At 42.3% G+C, this 23,168-nt stretch overlaps 1 protein-coding gene and 1 pseudogene across 2 annotated transcripts; one reads left to right on the forward strand and one right to left on the reverse strand.

Moving 5' to 3' along the window:
* Positions 1-914: 914 nt before the first annotated feature.
* Positions 915-15,942, reverse strand: DNAJA1 (DnaJ heat shock protein family (Hsp40) member A1). The gene is made up of 9 exons (XM_003263428.4): positions 15,770-15,942; positions 14,549-14,690; positions 14,173-14,350; positions 11,163-11,267; positions 10,489-10,716; positions 6,488-6,602; positions 4,127-4,242; positions 3,701-3,801; positions 915-2,145 (listed from the first exon to the last, which is right to left on the reverse strand). The coding sequence occupies exons 2-9, from the start codon at positions 14,678-14,680 to the stop codon at positions 1,927-1,929; spliced, it is 1,194 nt and encodes a 397-aa protein (XP_003263476.1). The 5' UTR covers positions 14,681-14,690; positions 15,770-15,942; the 3' UTR covers positions 915-1,926.
* A 64-nt stretch (positions 15,943-16,006) lies between these two features.
* LOC100597877 lies at positions 16,007-21,665 on the forward strand (annotated as a pseudogene). Its single transcript, XR_001116284.2, has 2 exons — positions 16,007-16,346; positions 20,978-21,665. The product of XR_001116284.2 is annotated as an EKC/KEOPS complex subunit LAGE3 pseudogene (transcript).
* Positions 21,666-23,168: the final 1,503 nt, after the last annotated feature.

Raw genomic sequence — 23,168 nt, forward strand, 5'->3', positions numbered from 1 at the left:
GAAGTGGTATCTGGTTTTTATGTGCATTTCCCTTATGACTGACAAACGCTGAAAACCTTGTGTGAGATTTGTAAAAAATTTTAAGTGCCCTATAAACAATGCTTTTTTTTTTTTTTTTTTTGAGATGAAGTCTTGCTGTCACCCAGGCTGGAGTGCAATGGTGCGATCTTGGTTCACTGCAACCTCCGGACCTGGGTTCGAGCAATTCTGCCTCAGCCTCCCGAGTAGCTGGGACTACAAGTGAGTGCTATCACGCTTGGCTAATTTTTGTACTTTTAGTAAAGTACATCACGTTTTCACCAAGTTGGCCAGGCTGGTCTCAAATTCCTGACCTCAGGTGATCTGCCTGCCTTGTCCTCCCAAAGTGCTGGGATCACAGGTGTGAGCCACCGTGCCCGGCCCTAAACAATGCTCTTAAATGCATTAAAATACAGGTTGAGAAATTTTTAGAATTTGTACACAAACCCAGTGAAAATTGAAATCTGTCACAAGCACTTTTTTGAACACTGATCAATTATACTTTCCTGAACATCTGCTTCACATCTCTAACTTTAGGGTAGCTGTGGGTGGCTGGCACAGACTAAAAGGAAGTTGACAAAACACTGATGGTTTGGGAACCTTATTTTTTAAACACATAGTTTTTCTCCTTTTGAAACTTGTATTCTTTATGAGAACTTGTTCTCTCATGCTCACTCCAATGTTTGCAGTTTTCTCAATGTTTGCAGTTTTCTAAGTCCCCTTCTTCTTGGCTCATTACCCAGTCCTCCACTTTTACTTTCCATCCTATTTCATATTAAACTATAGTTCAATAGTATTTTTGTATCACTCATTCAGACTAGCTAAAATCAAGTTATGTGTCTTAGTTAAAAGCCAAAATTTGATATCTGGGAAAAAAAAGCCTGTAGTGACACACATTGGAGATGCTTTGTAATTAGTATATTAAGGAGACAATACATTTCAAGAATTGCTTAAATTCTGATACCCAGATTTAAGCATGTGAACATATGAGACTTTTAAACATACAATTAAAGCTATTCATCATAATTTGCTATACTACCAACATTACTTTGGAGCGTAAGTCAAATGGTTTAAAGTAATCCTGTAACATACCTAAGAACACCTTCCTATATTATGCATGCAAATTCTCCACGTAAAGGTCTTTTCACTTTAATTTCTATGTTACCCAGCTCTGAAGTCACTACTCGGGCTCATCATGGTCCACAGACAAGGAGGGGGAAAAATGACCAGGACTGGTCAAGATATATATGGATATATATATATATATATATATATGAATGGCACAGCAGAAGGAAACAATTCTGGAAGTGCAAGCCTTCAAGAAGCAGCATATTATGATAAACCCCTCCTATAGAAAGGTATCATTTTTATCACTGATACCACAGGATAAATTATATATTACGCCATCTTCAAGTAACAGTTGAGGCAATAGAATAAATGCAGAGGCATTACAATGAATCCCACTTAATACAAAGAACTATACAGACCAACACTTCTCTACAAATTTTTTTTTTCCTCGTTGCCAGTTAAATACAGAGTTTTACTTTCATAGCTTAACAATGAAGGGTCATACACTGAAGCCAATACATATACCTAGCATTTCAGTCTAAGCTTGTCCACGTACATAGCTGAAGTCAATTACAAGGTTTGGCCTAGAAATGCTAGGGGAACTTCTTTGTAGTTTTTACAGGTATTAACTTCATCTTGCACACTGAAGTCATCATACATACAGGGCAAAATCAGAGCTTTTATATTTGCGTTTATTCTTCATTTAACTTTTTTAAACACTACGATAGTTGAAAATTAAAACAAAAACAAGAGCAAGTAGTGAGCATATTATGATTACAGTCCTTCACTCATTCACTACTGCACATTAAATGCCAGCAGTGAGTGTTATTCACTGGCCCATTAAGAGGTCTGACACTGAACACCACCTCTGGGATGATGTTCATCATCCTCATATGCTTCTCCATTGTAATGGCGCCGTCTTTCCTGATTTGGATCAAAGTCCACCAGTTCTACTTGATCCATCTCATCAGTCTCTTCCACTTCCTTCCTCTCGGGTAGGAGTTTTTCCAGCAAAGACAGTTTATCAGGAGAGAGAAAGCCATTCTCAGGAAAGTTTACCTTCAAAAGAAACTTTTACTGTTCAATCTGATTTCATCACTAGCTCCTTAGAGTATCATGGACCCATTTTCCCCAGAAAAACACTTGTAAACACGTAATATTTAGGTTAATCTGCCAATCTCAGGTTAGAACAGGCTCTAAAAAGGCATAATGCATAGCACACTCTGAACTAGAGTTGAAGGATTATGACCAAAAGTCAGGCTTTATTAAAAATGATTGCATTAAATAAAACTGCACTTTAACAACCACTGTTCTATCCAGCAAACTGACTTTTTAATACCAAAACCCATCCTGCAACAGCCTAACCCTTCTCACGAGATATTTAAACAAAGCTATTCTTACTCTCAAAAGGGTAGTTCTTTCTTATCCAAAGATGTTTTTAGGCCAGGTGCGGTGGCTCATACAATTGGGATTACAAATCCCAACACTTTGGGAGGCTGAGGTGGGCAGATCACCTGAGGTCAGGAGTTTGAGACCAGCCTGGCCAATATGGTGAAACCCCATCTCTACTAAAAAGCCCAGCGTGGTGGTGGGCACCTGTAATCCCAGCTACTCAGGAGGCTGAGGCAGGAGAATTGCTTGAACCCAGGAGGTGGAGGTTACAGTGATCCAGGATTGCACCACTGCACTCCAGCCCGGGTGACAGAGCAAGACTCCCATCTCAAAAAGGAAAAAAAAAAAAGTTTTAATTAATATTTTTGTGGTGACAGGCCAATTTAAGACTCAGGAAAATGACTGGATTGCTTTATACCTATTAACAAATCAAGCCTTACACTATTTTGCCAAGAAATCTGCAATTATTATAAAGCGCCTCTCAACTTTAAGATGCCAGTTACAACCTTTCATTAGTAAAATACCCACTTGTCCCACATACCCTTCCCACAACCTATCTTTAAATATCCAATTAATGATGCAAAAAACCCCATCCTCAACTTGTTAACAAAGAATGCTCAACATGACAGGAATAAGTAAATTAGGTAAATTTTCTTTCTTCTTTTTTTGAGACAGGGTCTCATTCTGTCACCCAGGTTGAAGTTCAGTGACACGATCTTGATTCACTACAGCCTTGACCACCTAGGCTCAAGCAATCCTCCCACCTCAGCCTCCCGAGTAGCTGGGACTATAGGTGTGTGCCACCATGCCTGGCTAATTTTTGTATTTTTTGTAGAGATGGGGTTTTGCCATGTTGCCCAGGCTGGCCTTGAACTCCTGAGCTCAAGCGATCCACCTGTCTTGGCCTCCCAAAGCACTGGGATTATAGGCATGCACCAGAGGCACGTGGCCAGATCCATGTGTTTCTTGCTGAGTAAGGAAATATATAAGTTTCAGGTTGTTTGGCATTCAGAAATTTTAATTTTTTTTTTTTTTTTTTTTTTTTTAAGAGACAGGGTTTCACTATGTTGCCCAGGCTGTTCTCAAAACTCCTGGGCTCAAGGGATCCTCCTGCCTCAGCCTCTCAAAATGCAGGGATTACAGGCATGAGCTACTTGCACCTGGCTGAAATTTTACTTTTTTATCAGATTTTAGTAAGCCAATTGTTCTCAAGTATTCTTACCTTAAATTCGATGATTAGGCGACCCTTTTCATATGGTCTACGATAAATTGGCATGCCTTCATTTAGTACACACTTGATATCTCCATGCTTGACAATCTGACCTAGAAACATTGAAGCCAAGTTCTTCCTTAAGTATGGTCACATTTTTATGAGGCAGGGAATATAAAGAACAGAGCACTGTCCTAGCTCATTGGCAGGAGTAAAACTTATGTGGCAAAGCAATCCTGTTACCTTTCACTTATGGGTTTTCCAAGGGCTGACAAGAGAGCCAAGACCTTATAACTTCATCTCAGCCCAGAGAAGGATATGTAACTGAGAAAGAAAAACAATGGGTTTCCCTCAGTGCCTATACTACACTTTGTTATCGGGAGACAAGGAAAATACTAGAATAGAAAAGAGAAGCTTAAGCTTGCCTAGTTCCCATACCTGGATGAGAGGTGATGACGATGGTTCGGTTGTCAAGAGTAGATATTGGCTTCTGGAAGCCACACAATGCTTCAACCAGCTGTATGTCCATACACATGAAAAGGTCTTCTCCTCGTCTGCATAAAATATAACACATACTTATATTTTTCAAATCACCAATCAGTAGATGTACCAAAGCAGGCTCCTTTTTTGTTTAATAAAAGCAAAGGGTCTTTTACAAACACTCTTTTCTTCCCCCGTTGTAAAAATCAAGCAGAGCAGAGATCTGGGAAGAGCAAACATGTGGAACCTGCCAGCCCCGTTTCCTAGATAAGGATTCGAAGTCATTCCACACACTCTAGGCAGCCTTTACCATTTACCATCCGTGAATTGTTTCATTACCTAATTTTAAATCTGGTTTCTCAGAGGAAAAGAACCTCACAAGAGTGAGGGTTAGGCCGGGCGCTGTGGTTCACATCTGTAATTCCAGCACTTTGGGAGGCTGAGGAGGGTGGATCACCTAAGGTCTGAAGTTCAAGACCAGCCTGGCCAACATGGTGAAACCCCATCTCTACTAAAAATACAAAAAATCAGCCGGGCGTGGTGGCACGCACCTGTAGTTCCAGTTACTCCGGAGGCTGAGGCAGGAGAATCACTTGAATCTGGAGGCAGAGGTTGCAGTGAGTCAAGATCGTGCCACTGCACTCTAGCCTGGGCAGGGTCCTAGATAACTTAGGCTCTATGAAATTAAACAGTGAGGATATGTCCAATTTAAAGGGACTGTAAGAATTTCCTCATTGGTGAACCTGAAATAATAGTTCCTGGCATATTGTGAGTGAACACAGCCTTTCATATTTAATGTAACAGCCCACTTCCTCCTTCTCATGCTTAGACTTTCCTTTTCCAACTCACATTAATAAAACATCTTTAGGCCGGGCGCGGTGGCTCATGCCTGTAATCCCAGCACTTTGGGAGGCCGGGGCGGGTGGAATGCCTAAGATCAGGAGTTCGATAGCAGCCTGGCCAACATGGTGAAACCCGTCTCTACTAAAAATACAAAAATTAGCTGGGCATGGTGGCGGGCGCCTGTAATCCCAGCTACTCGGGAGGCTGAGGTGAGAATAGCTTGAACCCAGGAGTTGGAGGTTGCAGTGAGCCGAGATGTCACCATTGCACTCCAGCCTGGGCCTGTTGAGCAAAACTCCGTCTCAAAAAAAAAAAAAAAATAAATATAATACCCTTCTCAAATGACAGCATCAAAAGCCTGAGCTTGACAACATTTCCCATTATCTTCAGACATTTGTAAAATATTAGTCTTTTTTTTTTCCTTTTTTTTTTTTTTTTTTTTTTTTTTGAGACCAAGTTTCGCTCTTTTTGCCCAGGCTGGAGTGCAATGGCGCCATCTCAACTCACCGCAACCTCTGCCTCCGGGGCTCAAGTGATTCTTCTGCCTCACGGCCTGCCACCACGCCTGGCTAATTTTTGTATTTTTAACAGAGATGGTATTTCACCACGTTGGCTAGGCTGGTCTTGAACTCCTGACCACCCGTCTCAGCCTCCCAAAGTGCTGGGATTACAGGCGTGAGCCACCAGACCTAGCCAAAATATTAATTAATTCTAAACTAGTTTAAGATGTTCCCAATTTCACCTCCAGTCCATTAAAAAAAAAAAAAAAAAAAAAGGGCTCATACTGTCACCCAGGCTAGAATGCAGTGGCGTGATCATAACCTTGAACTCCTGAGTTCAAGCCACTCTCCTGCCTCGGCCTCCCCAGTAGCTAGGACTCCTGGCCTCAAGTGATCCTCCCACCTCAGCCTCCCAAGTTGCTGGGAATATAGCATACACAGAGGGTCTGTTATGTTAGCCATGGATCACAAACATTTGCTGTTAACCATCAATCTTTCTTGTGCTTCAGTGTTCATCATACTCGTTATTTAGCTCAAAATGGTAGACCTGAATTTATACTTAGTATTGAGTTCCAATTTAAGTTTCCTACAGAGATGCTTTTGGGTATTTATAATTAAAAGCAATTCAATTTATCATAAACTTGAGATTGAAAACTGGTGAGAGCTTTAAGGCACTTAAATTGTTTTACAAAGATTGAGGGCAAATTTTTGTCCAGGGATGTTTTCCCCACCCATCTGCTGCTTAGGTTCACACAAAACATCTAACTGAAACACATTTTCAACATTCCATACTTAGAGACAAAAAGCTAAAAATCTGATCCTATGTATTCAACCTCTTATGATCCGAACAATGGTTAACAATCTTTCCGGGAAATAGGTTCTAAGAAGTAATGGAAAACACTTTAAAAAACAAAAAACAAAACCAACAACCCAAATATGTAAGATATCAATTTGAGTGGTTGATAAAAGTCTTTACCGAGTAAAAACAGCATGGTCCTTCTGATCTAACACAATGATAATATCGCCTGGCTCCAGTCCTGGTTCTTGGTCTCCTTCACCATGGAATGTTATCTTCTGGCCATCTTTCATGCCTAAAAACAAAACGTTAATTTTGTACTCTTATTAAATATCCAACTAACGTCAGAATCATAAAATCTATACATAGATGTTTGTTTATGCGTAAAAATCACAGAAATGACTAAGAAAGCCCACTTGAGTAGTTCAGTCCATTTGCTCCTGAAGAAAGGTATCACAGTGGAGAACACAAACTCTAGAGGCAGAGAGACCAGCCTTCAAATCTCAGCGCTGCTATTCACTGGCTGGATTACCCTGGGGAAGCAAGCTGCATATCCTTTCCAAGTTTCAACTTTCCCACAGACACCTACACCTCATTAGCAATGTTGAGAGTATTAACTAAACAGGTACATGCTGGTACTAAACCATGACTGGCAAACACTGGTTATAACCAAAAAATGTTAATTATTTCAATTTCATTACTTATAACACATCAAATTACTTCCATTAAAAGTCTAACAGCAATGTAAATCAAGACCCTTCTATTGTAGTATTTATATATAAAACTAAAAAAATTTTAAATCTATAATCTTTTCTTGAGATAGGATCTGGCTCTGTTGCCTAGGCTGGAGTGCAGTGGCATAAACATGGCTCACTGCAGCCTCCATCTCCTGGGCTCAAGTGATCCTCCCACCTCAACCTCCCGAGTAGCCAGGACCACAGACCAGCTAATTTTTGGAAAAAAAAAAAAAAAAAAAAAAAAAAATTTTTTTTTTTTTTTAAGTAGAGATGGGGGTTCTCATGTCGCTCAGGCTGGTCTTGAACTACTGGGCTCAAGGGATCCTCCTGCCTCGGCCTCCTATAGTGTTAGGATTACAGACCTGAGCCCCTGTGCCTGAAAATCCGTATTTTTAAGAACTATTCAGTATAGTCCCCTTAAAAAAAGGGTAATTACACTTTGGGAGGCCGAGTCAGGAGGATACCCTGAGGATGGCACCCTGGAGCACAGGAGTTTCAGACCTTGTCTCATTTAAATTAAAACAAACAAGCAAACAAAACAATCAGTGCTAGACACTCCCTTAGCCCATGTGGTCCATAAAATACGAGGAGAGGAGTATTTTCTAACAGGGCAAAAAACATGCTTTTTTCTTTTTTTTTTAACTGAGACTTCCCTGCCCCTCACCTCTGACCCACATATTTTAGTTCAGTAAGGGTTTGGGCAACATCTCTTGGAACATAACTCATGTAAGAAAACCTGTGTTTGTAGAGTATTACACCAAAGCAGTTATCTCCTGATTATTTCCCGAGATCACTCTGGTTACCTAACAGAGCACCTTTTAGTATGGAAAATATTAATCCTGTATAAACAGAGCCAACAGTACAATGAATTCCTATATATCCATCCAATTTGGCTTCAGCAGTTACTAACTCATGACTAATATTTCATGTATTATACCCCTACGCATGCCCCCCCACATATACTTTCAAGCAAACTCCAACCATATCCATTAACCCACAAATACTTCAGTATGTACCTCTTAAATAAGGACTTAAAGCACTATCAGTATCATACACTGACAAAATTAAACAATCTGTCTTTAATCGTGTATTGAGGCAAAATAACTTGATATGCTAGGGAAGCAATTAAACTCAGCTAGGTTTTCCTGAATAAAGAGCAAGGGTAGGCATAGCACAAATGCCTTCACTTGCTATACAGTTAGGGCATTAATTTCAAGTTCTCACTTACAGTCCATTGTTGATAGGTTCTTGGAAATTGCTTTAAATAAAATAACACATAACAAGACCAATTTTTTCCCCTCAGCTGTGTTATAGTGACATGACATTATTTGAGGACCTGCATGACATTATTTGAGGTCATTCTGCTAGAAGTCCCAGTTTCCAAGAACCTATCAACAACGTTAAGACCTACTCCATATGCTATTGGTATCAAGAACACCTCAAAGTATAAACCTTAGGCATGGGCCCACTAAGGGGGAACACAGATTTATTAAGTTCAACAACTGGCCAAGGAAACTTATTTTTACCTTTCAATGTACTACATTCTTGGGTGGAAAACCCTGGGGGTCAGAGAGGCCAGTATCATGAGTCACATGACAGAATCCTATTGCAACCACTTATGTTAATGTAGATTTGTATATTAATATGGAAATAAGTTCAAATATTAACAATTCCAGATTGGTATCATACCACAGTACAGTATAATAGTAGACCCATATATAAACAGCAAAATCTGAAAAAAGATTACCATAATGTTGACTCAAGTTTCCTTCTGGGGTTACATACATTTCTTAAAATTTCTGCAATGTATTGCTGTAATACATTTTAAAATGTTTTTGCAAGTTGACAAGAGTAAAATTTAAAAATTGACAAATCAAATCCCAAGAATACAAAAAAAAAGGTTATATAGTTATTTCTAAATCTGGAGCCCAATAGGTAGGGAAGTGTCAAGTCTAAAAAAAGGAAAAGTAGTCTAAATTATTTCAAATCAATTAACGGACCATTTAAATATAATAGATGGGCAAGTAACCCAATTAAGTGGGCCAATATGCTTATTTAAACAAGTCCAGGCCAGGTATGGTGACGCACACCTGTAATCCCAGCATTTTAGGAGGCCAAGGCAGGCAGATCATTTGAGGTCAAGAGTTTGAGACCAGCCTAACATGGTGAAACCCCGTCTCTACTAAAAATACAAAAAAATTAGCCAGGTGTGGTGGTGCACACCTGTAGTCCCAGCTACCTGGGAAGCTGAGGCAGGAGAATCGCTTGAACCTGGGAGGCGGAGGTTAGAGTGAGCCAAGATCACATCACTGCACTCCAGCCTGGGCAACAGAGCAAGACTCTATCTCAGAAAAAAACAAAAACAAACAAAAAAAATGCCCATTAGTTTAAAAAAATAAACATGAGGCCTGGTGTGGTAGCTCATGCCTGTAATCCCAGCACTCTGGGAGGCCGAGGAAGGTGATCACCTGAGGTCAGGTGTTCGAGATCAGCCTGGCCAACATGGTGAAACCCTGTCTCTACTAAAAATACAAAACATTAGCCCGGCATAGTGCTGGGTGCCTGTAATCCCAGGTACTTGGGAGGCTGAGGCAGAAGAATTGCTTGAACCTGGGAGGCAGAGGTTGCAATGAGCTGAGATTGTGCCATTGCACACTCCAGCCTGGGAAACGAGCAAAACTCCATCTCCGAAAAAAACAAAAAAACCACGAATTTTAATGAGACCCAATTATTCACCTAACTCCCTTCTGAAATCCTTAAAAGTATGCCTATCCCTTGATCTATTAACTCCTAATTAAGAATGTGTACAGCCGGGCACGGTGGCTCACGCTTGTAATCCCAGCACTTTGGGAGGCCAAGGTGGGCGGATCACGAAGTCAGGAGATCGAGACCACGGTGAAACCCCGTCTCTACTAAAAATACAAAAAATTAGCCGGGCGTGGTGGTGGGCGCCTGTGGTCCCAGCTACTCAGAGAGGCTGAGGCAGGAGAATGGTGTGAACCCAGGAGGCGGAGCTTGCAGTGAGCCGAGATTGCGCCACTGCACTCCAGCCTGGGCAACAGAGCCAGACTCCGTCTCAAAAAAAAAAAAAAAAAAAGAATGTGTACAATTAATTCTAATTTTTTAAAAGATGGAAGAACTATGGTTTAACAGAAGAGAATTAAGTTTGGAACACTATTCAATCATTTACAGGACCAATGATTTCAAAAGATGATCCTGTCATATTAAATAAGGAGAGTCCTAATATATTCTCTATTAGTAATATACCAATGTGCAAAATTATGTCTGGATGGAAGAACATTATTTACTAAGCTGCTAAGAGCTATTTCTGATTGATAGGATCATATATAACCTAATTAAGAATGGTTTTTAAACAATTATAAAATGTTAATAATAAATCTGCTACAGCATTCAAGACTTCAGAATAAGTAGCTCAGAACTCACCTTTGTCAATATGAACTTCTAGAATCTTCTTCTCTCGAACTATCTTCCTTCCGTTGCAGCTTTTACATCTATCTTTAGGACTGATCCGCTCCCCATGGCCCTGGCACTCCATGCACACAGACTGAATTTGCTGAACCATTCCAGGTCCTATCTGATGAATTCTTATTTGCATTCCAGTACCTCGGCAATTGGGACAGCACTCTACTGCTCCTTTCTTACCTCCTCTACCTAAATTTAAAAAGAAAATTAAATAATATATGAATTCGTAGTGTATACAGTAGTAAATGTTTTAAGAAGACAATTCCTAAATGCTATACTTTTAATATTTTCGAAGTCTGATGGAATGCTACCCTCTGAATATACAACTGATGAGATCATTCTGAGTTTCATTCTTATTAGAACATACTTTATTTCCAATAAATAACTTTTACTTATTACAAAAAAGATACCAAACTAGCTTGATCCCAACTGTATTTAAAATATACACAGAAAAAAGTGCTGATATTTCTTTAGGTGACAGGTTTTCAGTTGGTTTTCTTCATATCTGCCCTCCCCTCCCAAATCTACGTAGTGTACATGAGTCAATTTTACATATCTAGGAAGTCTTAGCTCCATTTTCAGGTGTCATAGTAAAGATGTTTAAAAAAAACAAAAAACAAAAAACCACACCGTACCTTCACATTTGTCACAAATCACATTCTTTTGCAGAGCCAGTTTTCTTGTTGCACCATTATATAAGTCTTCTAGGGTTACTGAGAGCTGATGTACAACATTTTTACCTAAAACAAAATACTTCTCGTTACAAATCTGTTTAAGATGCTGGATCTTATTTATTTTTGCTAAAGGCACTATAAAGAATGTGGCAAAGGATAATAAAAGATGAGCCTCACAGGGTACATCTGTTGACTACCTACTATACACACAGAATGTTCACATTATCACAGATGATCCTCAAACTGTGATGTAATCACAGATGAGGGAAAATCAGGTCAGAGATTAAATATTTGCCTAAGGGCACAGATGTGGCCATCTTGGAAATATGGTAAGCAAAAGCATTACCTTCAAAGTCACTTGAGAAAAAACAATGTTATTTAAAAGAGCACATTTCACAATAATCCAAACGTTCATTTCTGTCACAATATATTCTTTGAAGCTTTCACTTCGTACCGTATTGAGCAACGTGGCCAATTACTTCATCCAAAAATTCTGCAGCACAGTAAATTCTCATTAATCAAGATTGGCCAGGGAAGCTGATGTATTTATTGAGTCACCACAGAAGAGTATCAATTTCTACTTCTTCCTGATTTAGTAGAAAACAGCCCATTTACTGCTGGCCCAGCACAGGTTGTTTTGAAGGCCAAATTTCTCATACCTTTTATAATAGCATTGCCCAACAGAACTTTCTGCAGTGATAAATGTTTTATATCTGTTCTGTCCAACGTAGCAGCCACCAATCACATGTGCTTATTGAGCATGTAAATGTGGCCATTTAGACTAAGAAACCGTATTTTTGTTTTTGTCTTAAATTAATGGAGCCACACATGGCCAGTGGCTACTAAGGAGTGCCTTACTTCACTTAAATCAGAATGGGAAATGGAAGGTCAAGATCTCATAAGGACATAAGGTTAGAAGTATGAAGTCACCTGCTAATAAGTTAATAAGTTCCTAGCTAGTGATCCTTCCACAAGGACTTATTCACAACAATATTATTGCCTTTCCACCAACTGAAAAAAGTTCTCAAACTTGTTTCTGTACAACATGCCTAATATTTTTACTTTCTAATCAAGCATGAAATACCATTAATTATGTCCTTTTGCTTATAGTTCCACCTTTAGTTTTGGCACACTAAAATCTAGCTGCCCTTATTTTGGACAGTGTTGAGTATAAGGAAGGAAAAATAAAGCTTCTAGAGCTTGATGAAGCGCATTTCCCTAAAAATAACCTCTCCATATGATCTAAAGCCACATAAAAGAGCTTGCCAATGTTAATGTGCAGGTCAGTTCTTTGCAAGGTAAGTGAAAAACCACCACTACTTTTTTGTGGACAAATTCTAACAATTTACTAATCAAGTCATTTGGATTGTGGACTTTCTCTTTAAGGAGTTTAAGTATCTTAATAAAAACATAATCCTTTCTTTGAAGATCTTTAGAGAAAAACTGAATAAACAATTTCCCAAATCTTTCCGAACCTTAAGCAGCTCAAAGTGAAACTTAATGGCTTGGCCATTCATTCTAAAACTGGTTCTGCTCATCAGCCCTTGCTTATATACACTGTACTGGGAATAAAGTGAGACTGATTCCTCTTGACTTGAACATTTTACTCCTATGAGCAGTATTTCTAGAGCCCACAGGCCACTTTCCTGATAAATATATTAAATACATAATTTTGACACAATAAAGCTGAAGCAAAATTAGATAGGTGGCAGGCAACGAGCCAGTTTTCAGCCCTGGCTCTGTTGGCTTGCTATATGAGCTTGAAAAAATTTTAGGTTTCTGAACTTTAACTTAGTCCCATTTGAAAAAGGCCACTGTACCTACCATCAAAGTCCTTTGGAGAGTGAGGGAGCACCAAATAAGATCTGTAAAAAGGGCTTGGAAAATTATATTGCTATATACTTTGTCCTTTTTTTTTTTTTTTTTTTTTTTGAGACAGAGTCTTGCTGTGTTGCCCAGGCTGGAGTGTAATGGTGCAATCTCAGCTCACTGCAACCTCCACCTCCCGGGTTCAAGTGACTCTCCTGCTTCAGCCTCCCGAGTAACTGAGATTACAGGCACGCACCACCATGCTTGGCTAATTTTTGGATCTTTTTTTTTTTTTTTTTTTTTTGTGACAGAGATTCACTCTTGCTGCCCAGGCTGGAGTGCAGTGGCGTGACCTCCGTTCACTGCAACCTCCGCCTCTAGGGTTCAAGCGATTCTCCTGCCTCAGCCTCCAGAGGAGCTGGGATTGCAGATGCCCACCACCATGCCCAGCTAATTCTGTATTTTTGTAGAGATGGGGTTTCACCATCTTGGCCAGGCTGGTCTTGAACTCTGACCTCAGGTGATACACCCACCTCGGCCTCCCAAAGTGCTGGGATTACAGGCATGAGCCACAGCACGCGGCCTGTTCTCATAATTTGTTTGATAATATCTAAGATTTTTGGAAGCAGTCGTTTGCTACCACTCTGTTGGCTTTTTAGGTCCCTTAAATCTCATTTTAAAAAAACGACACCACTGGCCAGGCATGGTGGTTCACACCTGTAATCCCAGCACTCTGGGAGGCCAAGGCAGGTGGATCACCTGAGGTTTGCACTTCAAGACCAGCGTGACCAACATGGTGAAACCCCATCTCTACTAAAAATACAAAATTATCCGGGTGTGGTGGTGCATGCCTGTAATCCCAGCTACTTGGGAGGCTGAGGCAGGAGAATCGCTTGAACCCGGGAGGTGGAGGTTGCTATGAGCTGAGACCACGCCATGGCTTTCCAGCCTGGCAATAAGAGGGAAACTCCGTCTAAAGAAAAAACAAAAAACAAAAAACACACACAACAAAAAAACACGACACCATAAATCAGAGGCAGTTTGTGGTCAGTTTGCAACATTATACCAACATGTAAACAAGCATTTAAAATGGGTGATTTCTCAAAGATCTGCTCTGACCAACAGCTAACTTTAGTTAGCTGCACAAAGACTAGATTCTTACCTCTCCTTTCTCTCTGCATCCTTCCTCCTCCTCCAAAAAACATATCAAAGATGTCCATGGGGGAGCCAAAACCGCCACCTGCTCCACCCTCTTTAATTGCCTGTTCTCCTCCTTTGTCATATAATTCCCTTTTCTTTGCATCAGAGAGAACTTCATAAGCTTGAGAAATCTGTTTAAACTGTTTGAGAAAAGAGGAGTGAATTTCATTTTTTTAAAAAAACAAGTGTTACCTAGCTACATTACACTTGATCTTAGCTAAAAAGGCCAAGAAGTGATCATAGTTACTATATTAGATACTCGATTTCAGGCCATAATAGAAATACTATACATCTGGCAAAGAACCATTCAGATATATTTAAGAGTAGATACTACTCACCTTCTCTCCTTCATTTGGATTCTTATCAGGATGGTACTTCAAGGCCAGTTTCCTATAAGCCTTTTTCAATTCTTCCTGAGTAGCATTGGGTTTGACTCCCAAAACATCGTAGTAAGTTGTTTCTTTCACCATCTTCTACTGCCTGAAATAAGAAAATGCAACTTTAACCGGCTTTCAACTGGTAGTTTTTAATTAATAAAAATGAGAGCTAAGGCCGAGCAATCTCTTTGCCAAATCCGATTATAAGAACACCACCTTTCCTAAATTTCACCAAAAAGGTAACAATTCCTGCGATAATTCAGCTATAAACTCGAACGGACAAAACAAATAATCATTATCGGGAAATAATTCGAGAGCCGCCTTCTAGCAGCTGGTTCCCATTCTCCCACACCAAAGCTAATATACTAATATAACACAACTATTATCTGGATTCTTCCCGTTTCCCCTAGAGGCGGTGACAGTTGTAACCAAAAGAAGCAGTGATATGTTCAGTCTATCGGTCATTACACTATCACTGTCTTTGGTAAATCTGATAAACTCCATATACTCTCCAGACATCTGGGCACACAGTGGTGGGGGGAGTGGTTTATAGAACAGGTTACTGGCTTCAGAGGGCAAGCCCTCCACCGCCGACGGCTTACAGCTTCTCCAGCCGAATCCCTCTCGCCCCTCAGGCTGGCAGAGTTTACCTGCCAGGTTTCCCCTTGCACTTGGCGCTGACCGATTTCCTTCCTTTCTCCCTCCCACCCTGGACCCAAGTGGCGGCGGGGAAAGCCCAGCCCTCAACAAACAAAGGGAGGGGAAACAGGGAAAGCGAAAGCAAAAGCCGCAGTCTCCGCCCGGCTCCCCCCGCAGCCCCTCGCCCCTGCCTCCCTGTGCGCGTGCGCAGGCTCGCCAACCCCCGCCCCCCCGAGCGAGCGCGGACGGGGAGGGGGGCGGCGGGGGCGCGCACGGAGGGGCAGCCGAAGACGGTAGCTCCTTGGAAATCCCAGGTTGGGGAGGGAGGGAGGTCTAGGAAAGGTCTCGGGCCCATTCACTGTGCGTGCCGCGGATGGATTGCCAGGGCACCACACTAGCCCTCCAAAAGGGAAATCGTGGGCCCCGGAACTGACAACGGTCCTACCCACGCGGCCAACTGCCTCCCGATCACAGCTCCATCGGTTTCCCGGCGTCAATGGCGCCAGCCAGGGAACTAGGGGAAGCGCGAGGGCTCAAACTCACCGGTGCGGGCTGAGGCCGGTGTGTAAGGAGCGGGAAGGAGCGCGGAGCTGTTCGCAGCTCGGGCAGTTACCGCTCCTCCGTCTCTCACCGAGCGTTCTGGAAAGTTCCGCCCGGCGCGCCGCAGCCGTCTTTTGTAGCCGAACCCGGGCGCGTCACCCGCCGGAAGTCCCGCCTGTCTCGGCCGCTGCCACCGCCCCGCGGTTACCTGGGCAACGGCGCGGGGGCGCACGGGTCGGGAGGAGCTGCGCCGAAAGGCCTTGTGGGGGTTGGTGCTAACCCGGCTTCCCGACGCTCGTGGAATCTTCTGGAGCCCTTTTTCTCCACTCAGCGAGCCTGAGAGTGCGGAAGTCTCCGGCTGGTGGGGCATGGCCCAGGAGCAGTGCAAGTCCTAGGGTTCCCAAACCTGTGGGGTGGCCGCCTCGGCCCGCGAGGGCGGGAAGGGCTCGGGTACAGTGACCCAGCGGGAGCTGTGTGTGAACGGGAAAGCTCTTGGAACAGTCTTGTCCGCCCTCCCACCCTCCTACGGGCGCCTCTTTCACTTTCTGGGAACGTGGTGAGCAAGAAATGCTTGAGCCAGGTGGGTCTAGTCCCCAGACCAATAGCATAGGCCCTGGGTTTTGCTGTTTTTCACGCGTGGTCCAAGGCGGCACAGTTAATCAAACTGTTTTGTTAGGGCTCTTTGTGCACGTCCAGGCCCCTAGACACATGTTATCTGCCCTGGACCTCGCTGATTCCTGCAGATTGAGCGCAGAGTGTTTGGGGCTGAGCTAAACAGTGAAACGTTTGGACCGTCTTTGATGCACAGAGGGCCGTGGACTCCTCTCGTCAGGTTTTCACCTAGTTTGGTTACAGAGTAGCAGCAAGAGTGTCTAACTAAAACAATTTGTTTAATTATTTGACCTAACTTTTAAATTCTACGGGTCAGTGAACCTGGATGTACAATCTGCAACGTGAGACCTTGGACTTGAAAATGGTACCACGGGGGCTTAATGGGAATTGGGGTCCGCTTCTTTATCCAGGGACACAGCAGATATGTCAGTATCTAGCACCAAGAAAGATGGAGTTTGCCACGCTCGGTGGCTCACGTGTGTAATCCCAGCACTTTGGGACTCCAGCTTGGGCTGATTGCTTGAGCTCAGAAGTTTGATACCAGCCCAAGCAACATGGTGAAACCACGTCTCGATTTAAAACAAAAACAAAACTGGAGATACAGAGTTGAAAAGCCCCAGTTAGACGTTAGTGAGAAGCCAAACAAGTCAACAGACTGCCAGGGAAACCATGAGGTAGAAGTCAGTAGGGGAGAGCTTAGTATATTAACATGATAGATCAGAGAGTTTCCTTGGGAAAGTGGCAGTTGAGCTGAGTTTTGAAAATGGGAGGAGAGCAATGGACAAAGCACAGGGGAAGGCTATACTAAGGTGTGGAAGAATATGATGTTTTTAGGAAATTGCAACTAATTGGATATAGCCATAGCTAAGGGAGCTAGAATAGCTGGAGGTGAGGCTTCAAAGCTAGTTAGGGCATGCCTTTGTCTGTTGTTATATATGCTACGCTAAGAATTTTGAACTTTATCCTTGGAAGCATCCTCATGCTGCCTCTTCAGCCTTTTCTCTTCCATTAATTTTAAGTGTAAATTGCAGTCACAGAACTATCTGCAGTTTCCCATATACACCTTTTCACCTTTGTGTGCTTTTGCATTGGCTGACAGACACCTGATTTTTTTCAATCTTAGGTGTTTCCTTCTCAAGTATCACCTCTGGTGTAACGTTTTTTGTTTAAACCAACCGTTAGTAAACGTCTAATATTACCAGGCAGTGTACTAGGGCTTTGTAATACAAAAATCACCTAAGTCAGTCCGGGCGCCGTGGCTCACGCCTGTAATCCCAGCACTGTGGGAGGCCAAGGTGGGCGGATCACCTGAGATCCGGAGTTCTAGACCAACCTGGCCAACTTGGTGAAACCCCTCTCTACTAAAAATAGAAACAATTAGCCAAGTATGGTGGCACGTGCTTGTAGTCCCACCTTCTCGGGAGGCTGTGGCAGGAGAATCACGTGAACCTGGGAGGCGGAGGTTGCAGTGAGCAGGGATGGTGCCACTATACTCCAGCCTGGGTGACAGAGCAAGACTCTGTCTCAGAAAAAAAAAAAAAAATCACATAAGTCGTGGTCCCTGCCTTCAAGGAGCTCACAACATAGGGAACCAGAAACATAAATAGTCCAGTGTTAAATGCTAATAAAGGAAGAGTAGGGGGTGCATGGTGGCTCAAGCCTGTAATCCTAGCACTTTGGGAGGCCAAGGCAGGCGGATCCCTTGAGTCCCGGAGTTTGAGACCAGCCTGAGCAACATAATAAGACCTCGTTTCTACAAAAATTAGAGTTAGTGTGGTGGTGTGGGCCTGTACTCCCAGCTACTTAGGAGGCTGAGGCAGGAGGATGGACCTGGGAGGTCAAGGCTGCAGTGAGTGGTGATTGCACCACTGAACCTCAGCCTGGGCGACAGAGCAATACCCTGTCTAAAAATGAAACTAACAAAAAAGTTAACGCTTTTAAGAAGCATTCTTACGTAAAATAAAAAAACTAGCAATAACTTTGTATGTGGTGTTCGTTTGTATAGAAATGGGATCATTATACAAGCTGTTTACAACTTGCCCTTTTCACTTTGTCATCTTACTATGTCAGGATAAATAATAATCTGCCTTGTTATTTTTAATGGCATAGTATGCAGGCACCATAATTTATTCCCCTACTGATGAACATTTCAGCAATTTCCAGTGTTTTACAAACTGCTGCAGAGAAATTAGCAAATACAGCTTTGAGTAGTCATGCAAGTATTTCTGTTGGATGGACAGCTAGAATTGAAATTGCTGAGTCAACATGAATGCAGATTTAAAATTGTAATAAATAAGTTTCCATATTGGTTTGTAACTGCTTCCAGCAGTGTGTGAGTGGGCCTTGCCAATATGAGGGCCTTTTGTTGTTAAATCTTTGCTAAGCTTGGAGACAAAAAGTGATACTGTTTCGAGTTTCTTTGTTAGTTTAACCATGTTTTAAATGTTTACTGACTCTCCTGTCAACTGTTCATATTATTTTACTATTTTTCTGTGGTGTAATTCCACTATTTTAATAATAGCCCTTTTAGGGATAGATATTAGTCTGTCATGTGTTACAGTTATTTTCTTCAGTATATTGTTAGCTTTTTACTTAGTATCTATATGTATATTTTTGGGCCATATAAAGATTTTAATTTTTATGTAGATAAATTGTGACTCTTCCTTTTTGGCCTTTTTCTTGTCTCCACCTTCCCCTTCATCAGTCCAGCATTACAAATATAAATCTGTTGTCCCAGGTTTACAGGTTATGTCTAGTACTTTCACTGTTTCCCTTTTTTTTTTTTTTTTTTTTTAATTAACAGCCTTGATGTGTTGCCCAGGCTGGCCTCGAACTCCTAGGCTCGAGTGATTCTCCTGCCGCAGCCTTTTCAGTACCTGGGACTACAGACACCTGCTGCTGCATCTGGAATCATTGTTTCATTTTAAACTTAAATTTTTTATTCCATCTAAAAGTAATTTTGGTGTAAGGACTGAGGATTATTTATAAGTAACTGATCTTTTTCTCCAAATGGCAAGCTAGTTTGTCTACAACTAATCTTATTTTTCCTGACTAATATGAAATCCGCCCCCCAGCCTTTTTTTTGTATGTGTAGAGAAAGGGTCTTCCTATGTTGCTCAGGCTGTTCTTGAACTCCTGGGCTCAAGCAGTTCTCCTGCCTTGGCCTCCCAAAGTGCTGGTATTATAGGCGTGAGCCACCACACCTGGCCACCACTTTTAATGTATACTAAATTTCCACTGAAATACATGGTACTATTTCCCTTCATTGTTCTTGCTTTTTAGAATATTCCTTGCATTTTTTGAGTGTGTTTATTCTTCCAGAGGAACTTAGGAATATTTCTGGCAGATTCCCCCCAAATCCCATTGTGAGTTTTATTGTGATTACGGTGATTTTATATATCAGTTTGGAGAGAATTAACATGTTTAGAATGTTGAATCTTCCTACTCATGAACATGTAACTGTATATTTATTTTCTTCATTTTTTAAACCAGGTCTTCATCATTTCTTCTTAAATGTTACTAGGCATTTTTTGTTGCTGCTGTCATGGATGGCCTCATTTCTTACCATTATATTTTATTTCAGTGGGATATTTCATACTTTCTTTTTTTTTTTTTTTTTTTTTTGAGATGGAGTTTCTCTCTTTTTGCCCAGGCTGGAGTGCAATGGAGCCATCTCGGCTCACTGCAACCTCCGCCTCCCGGGTTCAAGCAATTCTCCTGCCTCAGCCTCCCAAGTAGCTGGGATTACAGGCATGCTCCACCACGCCTGGCTAATTTTGTATTTTTTAGTAGAGACAGGGTTTCTCCATGTTGGCCAGGCTGGTTTTGAACTCCCAACCTCAGGTGATCCGCCCGCCTGTCTCCCAAAGTGCTGGAATTACAGGCGTGAGCCACCGCGCCTGGCCAATAACTTTAAATAACCACATGGCCATAAGTATTCATAGAGGTAGCTGGAGATGGCTGGAGGCCTGGCAGGAACCAAGTAATAAGGGCTTGGGCATTATGCTAAAAAGTTGGAATTTTATTTTGAAGGCTCTTAAGAGACACTGGAGGATTTTAGGGATGGGGTGATATAACCTGTAACAGCTGATTTTTTGTTTCTGTTCTCTTTCCTCATTGTTCTTTCTTTTGGGAGGACCTGCCAGGCACTGCTCTAAACGCTCTACAAATGTTGCCATATTGTAATCCTCACAGTAACCCTTGTTTTAGAACTGATTTGATTACATTTAAATTTCACAATAATCACTTGGGTGCTAATGTGAAGGTTAGATTCTTAGCAGGTTTTTATGGAGAGCGATCAGATCAGAAATAATGAGGCCTAAATAGAAGAAATGGAGAGGGAGAAAAATAAATACAAATATAAAAACATGTAAAGTCTTCAGGTAGAGTCATGGTGACTTGATGCAGAGGTGGGGAGAAGGAGGAATGACTTCCAGCTTTCTGGCTTGAGCAACAGGATGGTTGGAGATGCCCTTCCTGGGATAGGGAGCCCAGAAGGAGGAAGAGGAGGAAGAAGCCAGGGTAGGAGCAAAATTGGGTGAAGGAAAAGGTGAGTCCAGGTTTGAATGGCTACAACTACAGCTATACTTTTTTCTTTAGTTTAAAAAGAAAACGAGTCGGAGCGGCGGCGGCGGTGGTCATGTGGGACGCGGATGCAGACGCAGGCGGAGGCGCCAACTGCGGGGATGGCCAGGGTGATCACAGCTGCCCCGGGGCCGCCGACACCCCGGCAGCTCCGGCCAGCGGAGCTCCCCCACCGCACCCGTCAGATCCTGGCAGAGGCGCCGCGTCTGTGGCCAGGGGGCCGGGAATGCGGCCGCACATATTCACCCTCAGCGTGCCTTTCCCGACCCCCTTAGAGGCGGAAATTGCCCATGGGTCCCTGGCTCCAGATGCCGAGCCCCACCAAAGGGTGGTTCGGCGGGATCTCACAGTGAGCGGCAGGATCCTGGCCGTCCGCTGGAAAGCTGAAGACTGTCGCCTGCTCCGAATTTCCGTTATCAACTTTCTTGACCATCTTTCTCTGGTGGTGCGGACCCTGCAGCACTTTGGGACCCCCGTTTCCCACTAAGCTTGGCCTGGGAAAATGGGGCGAGGTCTAACCTTACGTCTCCTCCTGGGCGGTGCATCCATCCTTCCCTAGGGCGGGGAATTCCCACAGTTGCTACTTTCCTGGGAGGGCCTCATGGTCGGCCTGTACTGCTTTTGGGTGCTCAGGGGCCCCTTGTTTTCTCTGGTTGTTAGTTGTTTGTTACCACAGAAAATAAAACTGAGCTACTATTAAAAAGAAAGAAACATTTTTATAAGCACAAAGTGGAAAGTAAATCCTAACTAAAATGCTATTTTTTATGTTTGTATAAATTAATTTAAATTTCTTGGAATATTTAGTTTTTAATTAACTGGGGCCAGATTTTTACATATTTATTTGTTTTTTGAGTAGCACCAATTTGTTGTGGTTCTTCTCTTTTGACTATGTACAATTTCAGTCTTTTTTATGAACTCTCTCCTTCATTCCTACCCCCACTCACCACCCCTCATCTTTTTAAACTGAACTTTTTATTTAAGAATAGTTTTAGATTTGCAGAAAAGTTGTCAGGATAGTACAGAGTTCCCATTATTCTGCACTCAGTCTTACCTATTGTTAAAATTTACATTAAAAATGGTACAGTTCTCAAAACTAATGAATCAACGTTGATACATTATTATTAATTAAAGTTCGTTCTCTTTGGGTTTCCTTAATTTTTCCCTTTTCTGTTGCAGGATCCCACCCAGGACACCACATTACTTTGACTTGTCATGTCTCCTTAATCTCATCTTGACTGTGACAGTTTCTCAGACTTTACTTATTTTTAAGGACCTTGACAGTTTTGAGGAGTACATATCTTTCTTTTTGAGATGGAGTCTCGCACTGTTGCCCGGGCTGGAGCGCAATGGCGTGATCTTGGGTCACTGCAACCTCCGCCTCCCAGGTTCCAGCGATTCTCCTGCCTCAGCCTTCCCAGTAGCTGGGATTACGGGTGCCTGCCACCACGCCTGGCTAATTTTTTGTATTCTTAGTAGAGACAGGGTTTCACTATGTTGGCCAGGCTGGTCTCGAACTCCTGACCTCAGGTGATCCACCCACCTCGGCCTTCCATCTCAGTAGAGGTGGTGAAACCTCATCTCTACTAAAAATACAAAAATTATCCAAGGAGTAGTGGCACGTGCCTATAGTCCCAGCTACTCAGGAGACTGAGGCAGGAGAATCACTTGAACCCAGCAGGCAGAGGTTGCAGTGAGCTGAGATGGTGCCACTGCACTCCAGCCTGGGTGACAGAGCGAGACTTTGTCTCAAAAAAAAAAAAATAAAATAAAATAAAATTTTGGTTTTCATTTCTGACTGCCAGAGGTCCTAAAACCCTTTAAATTTCCTAAGTGATAAGAGTGAAAGTGGTATCTTGTTATTCATAACAAGCCACTTTCAATCACATCTGAGATTATATTAATGACGTGACTTTTGGAGAGCCCGAAAGAATGGCGGTGGGGGGAGGGCGGTGATTGCTAGGGGAACTAACCATGTGATTAGAGGGTTTCAGCCTCGTACCATGACCTCCAGGGAGGAGAAAGGGGCTGGATATTACCAGTGGGCAATGGCTTAATCAATCATGCTTACATAATGAAGCCTCAATTAAAAAAACCCTAACCAAAGGGGTTTGGAGAGCTTCCAGGTTGGTGCTGGAAGGATTGAGCTCTTGGAGAGGGCCTTGAAGGTCCATATCCCTTCCCCAAACTGAGAAATGTAAAAATTATT

The sequence above is a fragment of the Nomascus leucogenys genome, chromosome 8, assembly GCF_006542625.1.
Source record: "Nomascus leucogenys isolate Asia chromosome 8, Asia_NLE_v1, whole genome shotgun sequence".
Taxonomy (NCBI): domain Eukaryota; kingdom Metazoa; phylum Chordata; class Mammalia; order Primates; family Hylobatidae; genus Nomascus; species Nomascus leucogenys.

What these genes read in the sequence shown, in the direction of transcription:
- DNAJA1 (XM_003263428.4), bottom strand. Translation starts at nt 14,680, where the DNA reads ATGGTGAAAGAAACAACTTACTACGATGTTTTGGGAGTCAAACCCAAT. An exon ending in GACCATGCTGTTTTTACTCG is followed by an intron (nt 4,243 to 6,487) that starts GTAAAGACTTTT and finishes TATTTTATGCAG; the next exon opens with ACGAGGAGAAGACCTTTTCA. An exon ending in GCCTAATCATCGAATTTAAG is followed by an intron (nt 2,146 to 3,700) that starts GTAAGAATACTT and finishes TTTCTTTTGAAG; the next exon opens with GTAAACTTTCCTGAGAATGG.